A 19,483-nucleotide genomic window follows, 5' to 3' on the forward strand; every position below is an offset into this window, starting at 1 on the left:
AAGAAAAAGTTATGAAAGATGAATCGCAGAAGAACACAGGACAAAAGAAAAAGCTAATTAAGATAGAAATATTTCTTCTGCAAAGGAAAACAAATGCTTCAGGAGAACAAAAGCCCCTCTCTGTTATTTGTAAGGCTGGTTTGTTACTSTAACACATTTGTAAGAATCAGGTTTGTGCCTGATATGTCAAAACTTATTCACAAAACAAGAGTTGTGGATATCTTGGGAGATGATGTTGTCACTTGTTACGCAACTCAGCATCCGTTCAGCACTGATTGATGCCCAAGTTGCCAGTTTTCWAAGAAATGAGATGCAGACATAACAGTAATATTTGTACCAAATGTCAGGCAGAAGAAACAGGGGAGTTCATAGAATGGGTCTAGATGTAGACTGTGACCAGRAAAAAAATCAAAACATGATAGACAAGCTGTCAACCTGATTTTTCTAAATGGTTTCATTTCTTTCTAGTAGGCTCTTTTTCTTTCTTTTTATTGATTTCCATCCCCAGAATTTTGCCAGAGTAGACAGCATACAGAACTGATCAAGCTGCTGAGTTTTGAGTTTGATGAAGGAATTACTAAACCATTAAGTAACGTCAGATGTTTAAAGGGTATGGGCAGTTAGTAAGTCGCTACATATTTGGTAATAATGCTATTTGAGCATAATTCTTAGAAATTTGCTAGTAATATTAGGGGAGATCAGAATGTATTTGGKTTTTTTCCTCCTTTGAACTCAGCGTATTTTATGATTTTATTTATTAAATTATATTTAATAGTATCGTATTCAAGCAAGTACTGCTTCTGTTCCTCTCTGCAGATCAGCAAGTAGTTTTAGAGCTTCTCAACCACAAAAGTAGTGGCAAAACATGTGATGGAGTAATGCAGTCAAGTATTACTTGACTACCTTTCCTGTTCCCATGTACTCATAATATCCCCAAGTGGCTCAGAGCAACTGTGTGTGTCTCTGCTGATGGCTTACCCGGCATTGTAAGCATTCTGTGTTATATTTATGAGCTGGAAAGTAAAGTGTGTCAACGAGGAAGTTAAAATGGTTTCTCTGTAGGATATTGTTAGTGTAAAATATCTGATTTATTTGGGTCTTTTTTTGAATGCTGCAGCTTGTAAACACAGTGGGGAATTTCTCTGCCATTGATCCAAAGCAATGGGTACTAATGGCATAATACAGTGGTGCTCAATAACCTTTTATCATGGGCTGCTTTGTCATGTGGAGGCTTAACTGAGGGGAGAGAAATATATTGTAACAAAACTGAAAATCTTGTGGATTTCTATCAATACCTTTAATAGTTTTGTAAACTTTTCCATTATCTTTTTGCATTAATTATCATATAAAATAACATTAAAATTATTGTGCATATTACTGTAKACATGGAGTGAAATGTAAGCATTTGTTCCCCAAGCATTTCAAGGACAAGCTATGGCAGCTTTCTATCATGTCTTTCGTAGCACTCAAATGCTATTCATATTAGAGTAGTGTGACATTTTCAGTAATTTTGATAATTAAKAAACAGATTTTGGGTTTTTCTCCTGACAAAAAGCTTTTGTATCTTTCTAAGGAACTGAATATACAGGTAAGGGAAGTATCTGTACAACAAAGTGTTAAAATCGGCCCAGTACCTGCAAAACCTGGTCAAGATTTGGTTTTGACTGACCTCTTTTTGCATCAGACAGCTCCTCAGAAGTCAGCAAGGGCATGTATCCTGAAGCAAGGGAGGGCATGTRTCCTGGGGTGTCCTGTTTCAGACCAGCACAAAAACCAGCATGGTGCCACATGCTGACCCYCAGACCCCTGACAGCGGCAGCTGCAATTCCTCAAGGTGTATAATCTGTTTGCCTTCCACTCTTATTTAGTAATTTTGGCAATTCTGAGGCCAAAGTTTCCCTTGACAGCAAWTCAGAATGTGGTTGGAGGCCAGGTTATGACTTACAGTCTTTCTCTCGGGAGCAAATCAGTGCAAAAGCTGGTGCTGAAGGGTGTCCTTTGGGTAATCTGGGTGCAGGACTGTAATGGAGTATGGGGAGTTTTGTATTCTCTTCCTCAACAACCACTGAAGAGCAAAGAACACTGTAATTTTCTGCTACTATTTTCATATACATAKATATATATGTACAGGGGTTCATTTTACTTTTGTTACTGGTAAAGTGCCAGATTCCAGTCTCACTTAAAATAGATGTAGAGCCAAAGCAACTCTGTTATCCAAAGATTTCTGCCAAAAAAGGAGACAGCAAAGACCTCTTAAAATTAAATAACAGAGTAGTTTATAACCATTGGGATGCCAGTATCCCTTTTTTCTATGCTTTGCATCTGTTAMCAATGTCCCCTTTGGGCTCAATACTCAAAACACCCCTCAACTGCTGTAGAACACTTGCAGAAAAATGGTGTGTGTGCTTTATGTCTTGTAAAACTTATATGGGACCCTAAGATACAATTTTACAGGGATGTAAAATTGATCTCATTGCTGCTGTAGGAAAAGCTGGTGGTTTTGAATRATTCTTGCACATCTTCATGATATGAAAATGAAAGAGGCCAAAAGCCAAGAGTTTTTGTCATTTAGGAAGTGCTGTAAAGGTACTATCGAAGTGCCAGTGTTATTGTTCGACTTCAGCAAGTACAAGAAAAGCAAGTACAAGATTGACTTCAGCACGTTATTGCTGTTGTAAGATAAGAAAATCCAAAAGAAAGGTTAAGGAAGTCTGATAGTCCATTCTTTCTTTAGCATTTGTATAACACGTCATGAAACTGGAGTTGCAAACATAGATTTAGTAACATTTATTAATATAGGGTTTAGTCCTGCACAAGGAGCATGTATTTCTGTTCATTTATGAAATTTTCTATGTGAAGAGTGACTGCAAGATTAAAATTCTTTTTTTCTAAGGATTTTGAATAGTTTGTTTCATATACATGAACTACTAAACACCCAGGATGCTACTTCTAGAGACTGTTTCCAAAAAGAATCAGATTAAAAGTCTCCATGGCTGATGCTGCTGATGCAATTAAGACACAATCAAGATTCAGGACTTTAAGAAATCACTGAGAAATGGATAGGTACATTTCTTTTGCTGAATTTTCTTTTTTTCAGTAAAAACATGTTTGTGGCTGATTTTGTGCTAGCAATTGGTACATTATGCCTAAATCTTATTTGTGAAAGTCCAGCTTCAAGTATTTTAAATTTTCAGGTTTTATTGTTATTTTTCTSTTTKTTTGGCATTTTTCTTTGTTTGGTTTTGGCTTTTGTTTGTTTTGGGTTTTCTTGTTGTTTTGTTTTGTTTTTTGGTGGTGGTATTGTTCTGATACACCTCTCTTTGTCTTCTGGAAAACATACTGTGGATCAAGGAAAATGTTAGTCTTGAGAACCAGAGAATAGCTAAGGATAGAGATTAAAGGCATGAGCAATATTATAACATTCTCAGATGACTCAAATAAAAGTAGACTTTTCCAAAACAATTGCTACCATTTTCTGTACCTTAATATTTGCACTTATTAATAATGTACCATATGCTTGGCTTAGCAATATGGATGTAACACATCRGTCCTCCCAGATGCAATATTCTCTCTGGAACAGAATATATCCTTGGAATATCCTGCTCTTTTTGTCACCTCAGTTTTAACTTTTTCTATAACTTGATCTGAAAATGATGACCASCTTGAAATCTATATAACTTGAAGGCTTTATCAGTAAAACCCAGCACAGTTATATTTCGCAGTGGCTGTGATGTTGAAACCTGGGGAAAATCAATTTTTTCTTTTGCTGAATGGTATATTTGAAGCATTTAAAAAAGGTGAATGAGTGTGCTGAGGGCCTGTCATTCTCAAAGTGCTTTCTTATGCAGCGTGTGTAGGTACATCTGCCTGTTAGTCCTGAGAGGCTGTGTGTGTTTGATGCACTGGATGTTGTGTCAGCAGGAAGGAGGAAAAGAAAAAATGAGGTATATCAGAAAGAAAGTTGATAGCAAATGGTGTTTTGAGCAGCCTGTATCCCCCYGTGTAATATATTATGGAAATAATGATTCTGTCAAGTGAATCTTCTTTGTAACCTGAAGTGATACAGTAGGGATTATGCATGCTCAAGTCACTCAGGACTGGGTACTTAGTTGTCTAGAAATGCTGTAATAAGTGTCTTTGTCATGAAAGACTTTGTTAGTGGTGCAGTGGCAAGAGGTAGATTACTAGAAGAAAAAAAACCCTGAAGTAGTTGATTATTGTTATTATTATTATCATTATTGGTTTAGCTAGAAATAGGAATAAAAATGTTATTTTTAATCCTGTTTTTTATAGAGGGCTTTTTTTTTTTTCCCCTTTGGTAATTTAATTCCCTAATTTATCTTGTTTTTAAGGATGAATTGTATTCTTTAACTCATTTTCAGGCTTGCTCAAATATAGTTGTTTCAGAACCATAAAAAGTTGTTAATTAATTAGAGTAGATAGGCAATGAGAAGTTGGCTAAAGGTTTAAAAGGAGGTGTCAGGAAGCCAGAACAAATAAAACATGAATGCAAAACCATCTGTGAGAAAGCCACAGAGAGAATACAGAGGAAATTACTATGCTAGAATAAAGAACAAAATGCTTCTGACCTGTACACCCTCATTAAGCACAGATCAAGAAATGCAGCCCAAAAGGCAGGATAAAGATAGCCCAGGCTYTCACGACAATGAGAGATTTCCATACAGTGAAAACAAAGTGGTGTTCCTTGCCAGAAGAGTATACTCAGGCTTCTCTTAATTTAATGATTCCCTTCTTCCCCTGAAAAGCATGGAGTCTCAAAAAAAAACCGGTTAGATAGCATACTGTATTTTAGGAATCTCATGTGGTATGGGTCTGCAGAGCTGCCAACATATGCAGGATTGAACTGTAGGTTTGGACTTTCTCTTCTTCCTCCTGTGATTTTTCTAACAATGAAAGGCAGCACAACTTTTTTTAGTTTTGGGTGCAAAAAACCCAAAACAAAAACAAAACTACCRAAAAAACCCCACACCAAAAACCAAAACCAAATCATTTTGAATGCTGTCTTGCAATGTTGCTACAATGTAGAAAATCACTGAGATTTTAGTTTGGAAATTCTTTAAGAATGGAATACATCTGTTTGTGATGTATTTTGTATGGGTGTTAAGTAGGAATCTCGCATAGTGTATTTAATTTTCCCCTTCTCTCTGTCCCTCCTTGACAGTCCTGTTTCTTCCCCACATACAAAGAGTTAACTAATATCAAGTTCATTTTGCTTCACTGCTTTAAGAAAAATGAGTGCTATAGCCAACGGAATGAAAAAAATTGATAAGCAAAAACAAAAAGCAGGAAACATGGAGAACAAATTCCAGTGACCTAGGTAATATAAAATTGTTCCATGATAGATACTAACTAACAATTTTGGACATCTAAAATGTAAGATTARCAGTTTGAGAAACATTTATCTGGATAAGATAGAAAATTATACACAAAACATAATGACCTCTCTGAAATTCATTCAGGATGCAGAGGTACTCATTTAGGCAAAGAAGACAAATAGTTAATCATGTCAAAGAAAACTAGACAGTACATTAGTTTGCTGCATTCTGGAGTCTTAGCTATGAAAAAGAATATGTTTCACTAATTAAAGAGTAAAAATACTCTAAGCTTTTAGAAAGAGAATGCAGGGAGAGTGAGAGTGATCCTGGCTTTGTGCAGCAACCCATAGTGYTTGATACAATTTTATGATTAAGAGATCTTCAACTTTGGTTATATTGATTATATACAATGTTAATAGTTCATGATGGAAATTATCATGCATGGCTTCAATCCCCAATTTTCATGGGTTCTTGGAGCCTCTAATGAAAYGTAAACAAATTTAATTTAAAAACCTACATGCCCATACATGTTATAAGTTTTTAAAAAACAAGACCTAGAAACTTCAAAATTGCACTAAGAAGTTAATAATCCAACTTTAATTTTTAATAGGATTCTTTTCTTGATTGTGCTGTATGTATTTTAATTTTATTATTATGGTTTTATACTTAATGAAACAGGACTGTGCATTCTAGATATTTTATGTTATTTTAAAAAATGAGAGAGTGAGGATCACCTTGTTGCTTAGGTTAAGAATTGCGTTTTATCTGAAGAATGTACATGATTTTACATAGTAAAAGGTTTATATGCAGTTCTGAAATAAGATGGCGTTATGATTAAAAATTTTCAGGCTTTTTAAACAAACATTTTAGTAAATAATCAGTATTAGATTATGTGCTAGAAAAATATATACATAGATTTATCTCTAATTTAATATCTTTAATATTATTTCTAGTATATTATTTCTAATAAATTTATCTCAGACRCCTTTCCTGTGTCTGAGTCTGCCCTAACACCAAGTCCTTGTACATGTAAATGTATTTTGACTTTTAACTGTAGGGGGCTGAGGGTCAGGTCCACTCTATCTTTCACATTAGAAAAATTGATTTCCATTAAACTGAATGAGAACAAGATCAAGTTCTGCATGGTTCCAATACCACAATTGTTTTCCAAAGTGCTGTATTTTATAGGATATTTGGTCTGTATTCAGTGTGTATGTTTGAGGAAGACTCTGATGTTTGGCCTCCGTTGATGCTGCACATCAACAAAATACCTGAAGTCCTTTTCATTAGAGATGAGAAAGGCTGAAAAAGCAAGTTATTTTTTCAGTCTCTTACATTTTATTACATTCTCTCTTAAACATTTTTATATGAGAGTCTATGTCTCTCTAATGTTTGTATATTATGTTTGGGTTTTTTTTGTTTTTTTTTAAATTTCAAAAGGTCCTTCTTTATGGGTGATGTTTATTAGGAAACTCAGTGTGTACACCTGCATGCCTGTATTTATATCTCTGTAGAGGGAGGTGGAAGAAGACAGTGTCCCCTTTCTTTCATGTAATCTACTCCTTAAATTGTCTCGCACTTTCAAAAATTCCAAGACCAAATATGGAATCTGCAGCTCTAAAGAGAGAATGTCCTGGAAAGGTTTGAACTGATGWAAAAGAGTGGCCCTAATCTCTAAACAAAGTTGTTTTCATCAGTGTCATGTCATAATCAGATAATGTTAGAGACTATTTTTAAGCAGAATTGGAATTAGTCATATCAAATCAGCCTAGAATGTGATGTTGTTTCTAAAAGATTATTTTTCTTTTTATGTGCATTGCAGAAACATATGCAATAAATATTTAGATTCTTCATTTACTACACATCAATCTGAAAATTTGATTTGCTATCACCATCAAAATTAATTTGCTTAATTGTTTTTCCTATCCCATCAATCTCAGTTTTGTACTAACTCGAACAATGACACCTTTTGCTGTTTGAACTTCAGTTTGATTTCTGTTCTAAGTTTATGAACAGTAATAGGGTCCTGCTTGAATATTCATTAGCTTTGAATTGTGAGCCATGAAAAGGTGCTTTCTTTTACCTTAATGAAAGTGGCTCAGCATGGGGTGGATCAGTAATGACATTTGATTTTAGGCATCCAGCAAATTCGCTTTTTATTTATTGACACATCTTGTCCAAACAGCTCCCTCGCAAGTTAGTGGCGTAATGAAAGAGAGAGTGCTGCAGAGGAGCGTGGAGCTTTCCTGGCAGGAACCAGAACATCCCAATGGAGTCATTACTGAATATGAAATCAAGTATTATGAGAAAGTAAGTGGTAAGATTATCTGTAATGTGCAGCAATGTGTTGTTTGCTTTATGTTGGCTTGCTGCGTTGTGGAACAGTGTTAAAGTCATCAGCTATCAACTACCCTGTCTCTCCAAAGTCAGTGATTTTGCTTGTTTTTAATAACTAGCTAAATCCTGCAATTATTRTTGCTATCATATGTCTCATACGTTGTATTTTRGCATACTAAAAATGAAATATACMCTTAAAATCTGYCTTTTTTTTTAATTGTTAAGTTGTACTTGGATGTTTTACTATTATATTTCTGTTTTCACGTCTATTATACATTGTGTTTGAAGCTTGTTCCATTTTCTTCCATATCTTCTTCTAYAGTCTTGAAATGGTGTATCAAGTAYAACTCCTGACTGCATTTTGTATTTCCTCATGAYCTGGGCAGCTTCTACTTCATAAGTGAAAATTTTCAAAACACTTTCTACAGTTTTAGGAAATAAATATTCCTTATTTGTCCTTTTAAAAAGGACCAGCATTGTGAAATTTATTTTTCACTTGTTCTCCCAACAGAATAATGAATTGAAGGCTGCTTTTCAATAGCAGATGAAGTGATCTCTGTTTCTGGTAGAGTGAAATTGCAATCTTACTGATGTCAGTCGCAGTTTTGCCATTCATTTCAGCAAGTCTAGGGCTTCATTCATGATAGCTTTGAAGTACTGCAGAATAAAAAAATTCTGACAACCGTAAGCTGGATGAAAGCAGAGTGAAGGCAGGTTGTGCAGCTCTCTGTTTGTCATGGGGCCCACACTAAGTTACACTCCTCCAGATTCTCTGGGAAATTGACTGTATAATGTAGCATACTCCTAATTTTTATAAAACATTCTGTGAAGAAAAACTAAGAAAGAATTAAAATTAAAAAAAAAATTAATAAAGGAGCTCCTTTGTGATCACTCATGAAGACATTTCTGCAAGTGAGGTAACAGTATCCCTATATCAAAAAGAGCGTGTCAGCTTACTAGGTAACACAGAATTAGGTAAATTCAGCCCAGATTGGATCTAATATCAAATGTCTTATTTAATTTTCAGTGCTGAATTACAAAAATATACTTATCAAAAGATCTTTATATGATTTGGGAAAGGAATAAAATTGATGCTAACTTCCAGTTTAAGTTGTTCACTCTAATGATTCTTATAATAAAATCTAACACATAGCTACAGATGACTACACAATTATTTGGAAGAAATTTTACTAATTTTATAAGGTTCCTTCAGCAGGTCTGTGTACATACACACACAAGAAAAGTCCAAATATTTTTTAAAATTTACCAAAGACAAAACTGTCCTCTGCGCCATTAAAAAAAAACAACAACAACAAAAAAAAAAGATTCAAAAACATTGGACTTTTTTAATATGCACAGCAGTTTCTAATCTGTTCAAATAAAATAAATAATTTAAATGGGTAGTGTAAAATGACAGCAAAACTATCAAGATACCCAGCTTTTCATATTTTGATAGCTTTTAGAATGGGTCTTTTATTATTTTCCCTATACACTCATATAACWTTAAATAACCAGCAGAATTTCATTGCCAGTTTTCTGTGCTTGCAAAGAGAAAAACTGATGTTAAAATTCTTTTGTAATGGAATTAAATCTTACAGTATTATATTATAATATAATCTTACAGTAGARTTAATTCTTACAGTGGAATTAACAAAAGAGAATAAAAAGTTCATTCTAGCACTCACAGACAAACTGGGCTATATATCTTTAAGTGACACAATTTTTGCACAAATACTTAAATGGTTGTTTTCTTTCCAAAAAAAAATGCATTTCAGCTTTAAAAGTACTTCATAATCTTCTTGCTCAGAATGAGAGAGGCCATTTAAGTTTTGTTCCACTAGTTTAAAAGAAAATAAAAATAAAAGGAATTGAATTTTCAGCTCCTTTTAGAGCCAAATTAAATCAAACATTTTTGTCATTCTGAAATGCTCTGATAAGTTGGTCTTTTTTCACCTCTCACTTCTGGCTAGGGCTGGAATGGAAACTGCCTGAAATCTCCAAAGTAAGCCTGCCCTGTGAGATTTCTAGCACAGGTTATTTTTATTTCYCTGTTATTTATTTATTTTTGAATACAAGGACTGTTGGCAATTCAAATGAGCCTCGTTCATGCATCCAAGCCCAAACTGAAATTCCACTGTGGCTTAAAGTCCTGAGCCGGACTGTTTGTGGTTTCCTTACACTTGTTTCTTGTCTCCSAAGCATTCCTGTTCTTTCTCACATGCTAATATACATTCTGCCACGATCCTGGCTTACAGATKATTTAAATCCTCTTGGAGAAAGTATGGAAGATTGTTGCTAGCTGAGACGGTGGGCTTCCTCCAGTAACAGACTGGGCAAGAACCAGGAGAATCCCTTACTGTAATTCTTGTATGTTCTGTACAGCCCTGTAATTCTGCAAAAGCCTTTGTTGCTTTACTGGCTCGAAGRGGAAGGCTCTCCATCCCTTTTAGCTGGTGCAGTAATATTGAAATGAGTTACAGATTTATTCCTTSCCTCTGTATCCGTCTCATTAGCACTGCCGCGTACGGCTCATGCTTCTCTGGTCATGTGGTGCATTCAGATGGTTGGTTAATTCATCTCTTCTGCCCTTCAAATCAGGGCTGCATCTGCCACCAAAAATCAACAGGGCTTCACATATCTATGCTGAAAGATAATCTGTGTCAGTAAATGTGATGAATAAGTAGAGCTTTTTGAATACTCTAATGATCTGTGATACAGCTTTTGTACTATCTGAAAGTGAGTTATTACTCATAGGGTTTGTAATCTTACAGCTTCAAATTTGTGGAGTGTCATACTGAGCTTCTTTCCCTGGGCTCTTCTTTATGCCATWGAGTCTAAAACTGAGAAAAAAATTAAAAGCCAGAGATAAAAATCTGAAGTGAAAACTGAGTTAAGGGCCTCMGAAATTATGCAAAATCCAGCCTATTATACAGTGGCAATAGAGTTTTTGGTAGGGTACAATGTCAAAGTAATGATGTCAGTCAGAGTTTTGCCATCCATTTCACAATGTCTAGGATTTCATTCATGATAACTTTAAAGTATTCCAGAAATAAAAAAAAAATTCTGACAGCTGTAAACTGAATTAATGCAGAATGAAGGCAGGTTGTGCAGCTTTGTTTGTCATGTTCTGACCACGAAAGAACAAATTTCTCTGTTCTTGAACTGATTMGACCCCACAGATTCCCTTGGAAAGCTGTGGTTGAGTTACTTCTCATCAAAATTTCACAAAATTTAATCAGAGCCTAAAAAGCAGCCGTTTTTTGTTTGGATGTTTTATGAGTAACAACATGAGCATCCCATTTGAATTTTATGTTACACTTAGAGCTCTCATTGCAATGACAATGTTTTGTAATACTCCACAGAGTATGCTTTATTTTTCTTGTTGGGGGAAAAGAGCATTCAGCAAATTGAAATAAACTACCCAGGCTGGCTGTCAGTTGCTGTTGTGCAATCATGATAAAATCTGATCTGTAAATGTCATTTATTCTTTTGTCTTATTGTTTCCAGGATCAAAGGGAGAGGACCTATTCAACAGTGAAAACCAAATCCACTTCAGCTTCTATTAATAACCTAAAGCCAGGAACAGTGTATGTTTTCCAGATTCGTGCTTTTACTGCTGCTGGTTATGGAAATTACAGCCCCAGACTGGATGTTGCCACATTGGAAGAAGCCACAGGTAGGGAATTAGGTTTACAGAAAATTAACCCTTCCTGTAGAGGTAGTAAGTAAAGCAAGAAAGGAAAGAGTCATAAGCCATAAAATTACAACTAGAAAGAATTTAGTTCTACAAGAAGATGGATTTTTCTCATTATCTTTTGAAGGATGAGCTTCCATAATTTGCTTTACTATAGCAGTGAAAATTAGTCCTATAWTTGGCTGGAGGAGATTCGTTGCATATTAGGTTCTTCTCCTTTGCTGTCCTTCAAATAAACWTTTTTTTTTTTTTTTTTAAATCAAATACACATCTATTTTTCCCCACAAAAGTGAGGTGTGGTGAGCTGAATAGCTCAACTAGATTCTTCTGTAACTGTGGAGAGAAGAAAGGAGGAGATTTCAACCCACAGAGACTTCTCCGGCCATTTTATTCCCATTTGATTTCCTGAAAAAAAGGCTTGATAGTTTTGTTTATATGTGTAACTTAAACTGTAAGTCCATCTTTGATGTCTTTTGAATTCATTGGCACTTTTCAACTTGGTTTAGTAAGGAAACAGGAGTCCCAAATATACCAAGTTACTTTTAGGCTCTTATGATAAGTTGTAAGCTGTGTAAAAACAAAACCCTTGCATCAGTGAGACCTCACAGACTGTAGCACCAACACTCCATTGCAGACCCAAATTTGGTGACCTTGTCTTGGAGCGCTTGCTTCAGTCTGACCTTGATGTCAGGTCAGCCAGATTTGGAGCTGGGAATAGAGGAATACATAGCCTATGGGTTCAAAGTACAAATATGGCATCCATACACTCTCTGCACCCTATGCAGCAGTCTAAGGCTGTGCAGACACACATTAGTGCATCTTATTAATTGCAGCCAGATACTGCYTGAACAATTTGTGGTTGGTTATTCTTAAAACATAGTAGTGAGGTCTTGATTCCACCTTAGTTCCACACAGAATATAAAAACTATTAATAATGAATAATACCGCATACTTAATAGACATAATTGAAACAGTAATTATCATAATAGCAGTAGTAAGCTGTTATTACTAATATTATTAGCTCTGTGTAATAGCATCCTTCCCATCTGTAGAAAGAATCAGTAGCAGAATCCCCATTTTGCAGAGTGGGAACCTGAGATGCAGCCAGAAGTAATTTCTTATTTCAAGTAATTTTCTGAAAAACAAATTAGAAGTCTGTCATAATCTGTCATAAGTTTCTGCTAATTAGATAATTTATTGTCCATAGTGGTTTAAAATTAGTACATCAAAATGTTTCTCCAACATTTCCTTAATTATCTGAGTATTTTTTACAAACTGAATGTAAGCAGACTGGTAGCTGCTAAGATGAGCAAAGATGATTTCAAAGATAAACAGTTTTGACTGGAGTTTGGTCAACATATGGGAGATTAGGAAATCCTATAATAAATGCATCACTGACCATTCTCCTGTAGTCCTTTTCTGACTCAGATGTTGAAAAAATGCGTATAAACCACAAAGATACTTGGCCAGGATGCACAGCAGGTTTATTTTGTCACAGGCCAGCTTTGTGCTTTGAGATGCCATGAGAAATGAACTGTGTTTTCATCAAAGAAAAWTTTTTGAAGTAGCATATTTTCCATTAGCTTGTGACAAAATTATAAAGTATAATTCCCAGCAAGAATAAGCATCCACAATTTCCCATATACAGTTTTCAGAAATAATGAAAATGTTGGTAAAAATAGCAAATTCCATTAAACTCTTCTAAAATTGTTTTACATGAAAGTGTTTGTTTCTTACATTTTATTTATAGTTTTATCAGAACGTAGAGGCTAGTCGATTTAATATTTTGTTAACGTTTTAAAGGAAGGCTTTTATTGGATTGTATTTGGGAAATATACCTCAAGGGAAGTACCATGGAGGTGGACACTAAACCATATTATGCTACACTGTAGAGGCTTTGGCTTCTCATTATTTCAGTGGATTTCTGAATGCAGCTTTTAAAAATGTGAAAGTATTCTAAGAAAAAAATACACTTGTATATATTTATGTGAGAATGTATATAATGACAATCACATTCAGTTAGTCATGTTGCCTGCCTGGATTTCTCCTGGCCCCTCCACTCCTTGGCACTGTTTGGTTGGTGTTAATTAAGTAGATTTTTGAATCATGCACCATTTTCTGAATTGTGATAGAAACTGTACAGCCACTTTTCAATATTTAAARAACTCTATCTATTATATTAATATTATCTGATATGTAAAATAGACATATATTATACCTATAGTAGATCATATCATACATGTTGGGTATTGCATAGATATTCATGGACAAATACCAATATTATCGAGTAAACATGCTTTATAGAGGCAGAATATTTCTATTCAGCACTGTGTTTGCCTCAGATCAATCAAYGGCTCTAGTCATTGGATTTTTTTTGTTGGCTGGTTATTGGAATCAGAAGTCCCTCTGGAAAAACACACAAATGTGTAAAATATCACTTGAGTGTCAATTCTATCTCTTGGTTCACTGAAGTATTGAAAAGTCAAGTTAAGTAACTTGTAGCCAGTGGACCTAAAGATGATCCTCTGCTTTTTGTAATTGAAGTAGATTTTTTCACTTACAGAATCACAGAATCAATTAGGTTGGAAAAGAACTCTGAGATCATTGAGCCCAATCTTTGACTTCGTTACAGCTCTCACTGTTAAAGTAGAAACACTTGACAAAACCTGACATGCAGTCTTTGCTTTTTTCCTTCTTTCCATGAATCATTTTAAATCAAAAAGATTTAAGCAATATGCATATGTAAAATTGATCTCTAAAGTCTGAAATACCAATATTTCAAATTTGTGTAGAAGGCATAAGGTATAATACTGCAGAAAGTAGTATTTGGCATACGTGGACCCAGTTACCATTGAAGCTTTCATGGTGGACTTTGCCAAGARTTCTTTTCCAGAAATCACACATTTGAGGTTGCTTGAGTGGGAAAAAGTTGTTGGAACATCAGCACAGCATTTTCAGCTGATATCCTTTTTTAAATGCATTCCCCATCCCTAAAACCATGTATTTAAAAGCTGRTTTAAATTTAACTCCTTTGAATTAAGCATTGTGCATGGGATGTGCAGATCTCATAGCTCAGATCAAGTGTCAGCTGCAGCAGAATGCCCAAGTGCCAGCTCCCTGTGTTGCCCTCTGAGCCTGAGCACAGTTTGAGCAGAGGCAGGAACTTCCCTGTCCTGGTGCTGATTCCCTGTCATCGCTCTTGGGGCATCACCAGTGAGAGGCAGCCACACATGCACGCCCTGAGAAGACCTTCTGCACCCCAAAATCACTCCTCTAAGAACACTCCAGCATCTTTATTTCTGCCAAGCCACAGAGAACGTTCCAGAAACTGTTCTGATTCACCCTCACACCAGCAGACTGAGCTCGTCACACAGAAGAGAAGCAGCAGAGTACCTGAACAGACACAGATGTCTTGGGCTGCTGTCACTGGATTTGTACCAGACCATGCCCACAATCAGCACCCCCCTCCCATTTTTTTTTAAAGATATAAAAATAAATCATAGATTGCATCCCACCTGTCTTACCAGTTGGCTAGTGTACAAGGTCCCCAACATTTTCCAGAGCCCAAAAAACATTGTCTGCTTGCTTCCAGAATGTGCCAGTGCCCAAAATCTGTGAGGCAGTTACATAGAGCAACCCACTCACATATGTCAGCCTCTATGCACTCATCTTGGCTACTGGACTAGGTGACAGGCTGTGCTGGGGATTTTTCCAAACTTTTTTGGATGGATGAAGCTTCACACCCTGGCCATTATGACAGGATGCTGCCTCTTCTTCGCTTCCAAATGAGGTTTGCACTGAAGTTCAAAGAAAGAAGGGAACAGTTTGAGGAAATGCTGTATTTTACAGAAATGTGACATTCCTTAGGATTGTCTGTTTTGATAGCCTTATTATATTGCAGGAACTGAATTGTATGATTTACAYCCCTCTGCTCTTTCACAAGACAGTCACCCCTGATTTCTTAAAAGTCGCACTGTTGGGATACAGGCAAGTCTACCATAGTATCCTACTGACCTGTGTATCTCAGAAAGTTTCAGTAACTCAAAGATAAGCATTCATTCTTTTTTTGTTAAAGATTAATAGTAGTAGTGTGATCTTCCTCACTTGCATTAGACAAAATATAGAAAAAATAGAAAGKTTCCTCAGGAAATCAAATTAGAGGGATGTGTGTATGCACGTGTGTAGTTTCCTTCCAGTACAAATTATTCTAAATCTGTGTGTTATAACAAGGGGTTTGTTATTTTGGGGAGAAACAGTTGGTACAGGTCAGTGTCAGTGGAAAATAAATCCTGTTGATAGGCTCACTTCTCCCAAAAAAGACTGATTTATTTGTTTCTATGGGAACCTCCGAAGTCTGCAACAGGAGCCCAATTCTGTGGAATTCATAAAATCCTGGTGTAGACATTCCTGTTTAGTTACCACTACCAACATATCATCACATCATTAATTTAGTTCATCAGCTATCAGTTTGGTTTCCCTTTTTCCCTTCTCTTTCATCTGTCTGCTGCATTTCAGTCATGGGGCAGTTTATGTGGCACCAGGCCTGCTGGAAAAAAATGGGATTCACCTGTCTAAAAAGGGGAAAAGGATTCTAGCCCATGAGTTTGCAGGGCTGATTGATGGGGCTCTAAACTGGGTTTSAAGGGGGAGGTGATGCCAGTGCTGGGGGTGAAATCAGCCCAGCTGAAGTGCATCTACACCAATGCACACAGTGTTACAAGATATGGGTAACAAACAGGAGGAGATGGAAGGAAATTTCACAGGCACCGAAGCAGGCTGCCCGCTGTGTGCTGAGAGCTGAGCCAGTGGGGAGGAAAACTGGCAAGGCTCAATAGGGAGCTTCCACTGGAACTCAGGGAAAAAAATGGTTTTGACCTTGGGAAGAAAGGGGCAAGTGACTCAGTAAGAGTGTAAGGATGTCATTAGTTCATGTAGAGAGAAAATTAGGAAGGTGAAAGCTCAGTTAGAACTTCAGTCTGGCCACTGTTGTGGAATATAATAAGTGGTTTTATAAACAAGTGAACAAAGTGAACAACAAAAGGAGGGGSAAGGAAAATCTCCATCCTTTTCTTGATGTGGAGTAGAACATTGTAACCAAGGATKAGGAAAAGGCTGAGGTCCCAGATGACTGGAGGGTGGCCAGTGTGACYCCCTGTCTATGAGAAGGGTTGGGAGGAGGATCTGGAAGCCTTGGTCAGACTGACCTTGGTGCCAGGGAAGGTCATGGATCAGATCACCTTGAGTGCCAGATCAGGCCCAGCAAGCATGGACTTAGGAAAGGCAGGTCCTGCTTGGCCAGCCTGGCCTCCTTTTATTACCAAGTTAGCTGCTTAGGGGATGTAGTCCATCTGGACTTTAGCAAAGCCTTCAGTACTGACTCCCACAGCATTGTCTGAGAGAGATTGGCAGCCCATGACTTAGACTGGTACACTCTTTGCTGGATTAAGAAATGGCTGGATGGCCAGCCCAGAGGGTACATCCAGCTGGTGGATGGGTRGGGTTCCCCAAAACTCAGTATTGGGGCTGATCCTTAATGTCATAATTGGTGACTTGGGCAAGGGGATTGAGTTCATCCTCAGTAAGGTTGCAGACARCACTACATTGRACAGKAGTGTTGATCTGCTGGAGGGTAGGAAAGCTCTCTGGAGGGGTCTGGACAGTCTGAATTGATGGGCCAAAGACAACTGTATGAGTTTTAGCAGTGCTAAGTGTTGAGTCCTGCATTTGGGTCACAACAACCCCAGGCAGCACTGCAGGCCAGGGGAAGAGTGGCTGGAAAGTGGCCTGGTGAAAAAGAACCTGGGGGTGTTGGTCAACAGCCATCTGAACATAAGCCAGCTTGACATGAACCAGCATGTGCCCAGGTGGCAAAGGAGGCCAATGGCACCTGGCTTGTTTCAGGAAAATTGTGGCCAGTGGGATTAGGACAGTGATCATCGCTCTGTGTTTGGCACTGGTGAGGCGACACCTCGAGTCCTGTATCCACTTCTGGRCCCCTCACTTTAAAAAGGACATTGAGGTGCTGGAGCATGTCCAGAGAAGGGCAGCAGAGCTGGTGAAGGGTCTGGAGCACCAGTCTGATAAGGAGTAGCTAAGRGGGCTGGGGTTGTTTAACCTGGAGAAACAGAGGCTCAGGGGTGACCTTGCACTCTCTAAAAGTACCTGAATGGAGCTTGTGGTAGGGTGGGGGTCAGTCTCTTCTCCCAGGCAACTCGTGACAGGACAAGAAGACAGAGCCTCAAGATGCACCAGGGGATATCAGGAAGAATTTTGTCACTGGTGGTTAGGCATTGGAATGAGTCAACCAGGGAGGTGTTCCAAGTGCCACTGTAAGCAACATTTAGGGCTATTTTTTAGTTGAGATGGTGCTGTTTAGTCAGAGATAGGACTTGATGATTTTGGAGGTGTTTTCCAACCTAAATGATTCTGTGATTTTATGATTCTGTGATTCCAGGTGGCTCTTAGTTCCAAATGTCTCATCCTCTATTCATCTCCCAGTTTAGATCCTCACTGTTACAAACCACTACAGCTCCACAGAGTTCAGTAGAGCTGTGCTTATTTAATGTGTCTGACTACATGGTGCCCCTTATTAGATGTCAGGCAAGCAATGTATCTAACAAGCCTCAAGGTTTCTCAGGCTAAGTATTTACATCCTCAGTTTACATTAATGTGACATGTATACATTTRCATATATTAATAGAATTGGCATATCTGAATAAAAAGAGCGATAATGTGTGGATATTTAGCATGTAAATTCTCTGAAGCATGGAGAATTCCATTTTGTGTTAATGTGGAAGCACCTTTTTGTTGCTAACAGAAACAAATGGTAAGTAATAATAGCCATTTACAATGATTAATAGCAGTAAGAGATTGAAATATGCTGCCGAGGAAATCTGTGTTAATAGTGTTTCAGCTCAAACATTTTTCTTAAAGACACTATTTCCTTGGAAACCCTCAAAGTCATATCACTGAGTTTTAGAGGGGAGGCTAGAAGCAGTTCTTCAGGGATTACTCTTCTATTTTCCCTCCTTACAAGGATATCCAGGTCTTCCTGTTTAGGAGGGAGTCAAAACAGGAGGCAGCAAAGCAGTAGTATGGAGGGGAAGTGACAGATGTTAGTGGTGCTGACTTTCTGCTAATGGTTGTACCACTTTGGCCAAGGAAATTACAGTTTGGCTTCTTTTAATTCAATGTAGACAGTCATTAACTGGTACAACCTTTAGCTGAATTTCCAATAGAGGCCCTTCTTTAGATTGACTTTATCAATGTGATTGTTTCAGACAAAGGCAATCTATAACAGTAGACGGTCTACAATTCATGATGATTGATTTGAATTTTCCAAGTCCCTTTGTAGGGATTAATTTTTAACTAATCTCAGCTCTGTGCTCTGTTTGTAGCCACAGCTGTTTCCAGTGAACAGAATCCTGTTATTATCATAGCTGTGGTTGCTGTGGCAGGAACTATCATCCTGGTCTTCATGGTGTTTGGATTCATCATCGGACGAAGGTATCTTTGATGGGCATAAGGACATCTGACACCATTCTTGTGAACTCTTGAGACATAGTTGAACCTGGGATAGTAATTTGCAAAATTGAACCAGAAATTATTCTTAGTAAGGACAGTTTTCATTTAAATCCCATTATCAATTATATGGTTTGTCCTCTTTCTTTGGCAAGATACTTATATCAAGATGTTCTTTTTGTCCTATGTAAATGTGCTGCAAAAGGAACCCCTAGCATGTTCTTTACCTGCACTCCTCAAAGTCTCTCTTTCTGTTCAGTTTTCTCACATGGAGAAGTCTGACACTTTATCTGATCAGCCTTTAAATGACTTTACATTCAAGAAAAAGAGACACAGCAGTGAGTTTAAGAATAACCTCATGTAAAACAGTGTTCTACTTTCAAGTTCTTTAATCCTCTGTTTTATCTGTAGAAGCCTTTCACCAGAACTAGAATTTTTTCTCTAGGACCTGTCCTGACTGGTATTTGATACAAAAGCCTTTTGATTGCAACTGTTCATGATTTATTTAAAACTCTGCTGTCAATAGAATTATGGGTGAATGTTTCAAAGGGCCTACAGCAGTTAGGTGCTCAGTGCCTGAAAATCTCAGCCTGCA

The 19,483-nt window shown here is 37.2% G+C and overlaps 1 protein-coding gene across 5 annotated transcripts in view; it reads left to right on the forward strand.

Annotated features, from left to right (window-relative positions):
- Positions 1-19,483, forward strand: part of EPHA7 (EPH receptor A7) — a 162,799-nt gene that overhangs the window by 111,107 nt on the left and 32,209 nt on the right. For all 5 annotated transcript variants that reach the window (XM_057380335.1, XM_057380333.1, XM_057380330.1 and 2 more), the window contains exons 6-8: positions 7,522-7,646; positions 11,181-11,349; positions 18,765-18,873. In XM_057380335.1, coding sequence (XP_057236318.1) covers positions 7,522-7,646; positions 11,181-11,349; positions 18,765-18,873 — 403 coding nt within the window. The remainder of the gene's footprint in view (positions 1-7,521; positions 7,647-11,180; positions 11,350-18,764; positions 18,874-19,483) is intronic.

Source organism: Malurus melanocephalus, unplaced genomic scaffold, assembly GCF_030028575.1.
Source record: "Malurus melanocephalus ecotype Western Australia unplaced genomic scaffold, MMel_1.1 scaffold_446, whole genome shotgun sequence".
NCBI lineage: Eukaryota > Metazoa > Chordata > Aves > Passeriformes > Maluridae > Malurus > Malurus melanocephalus.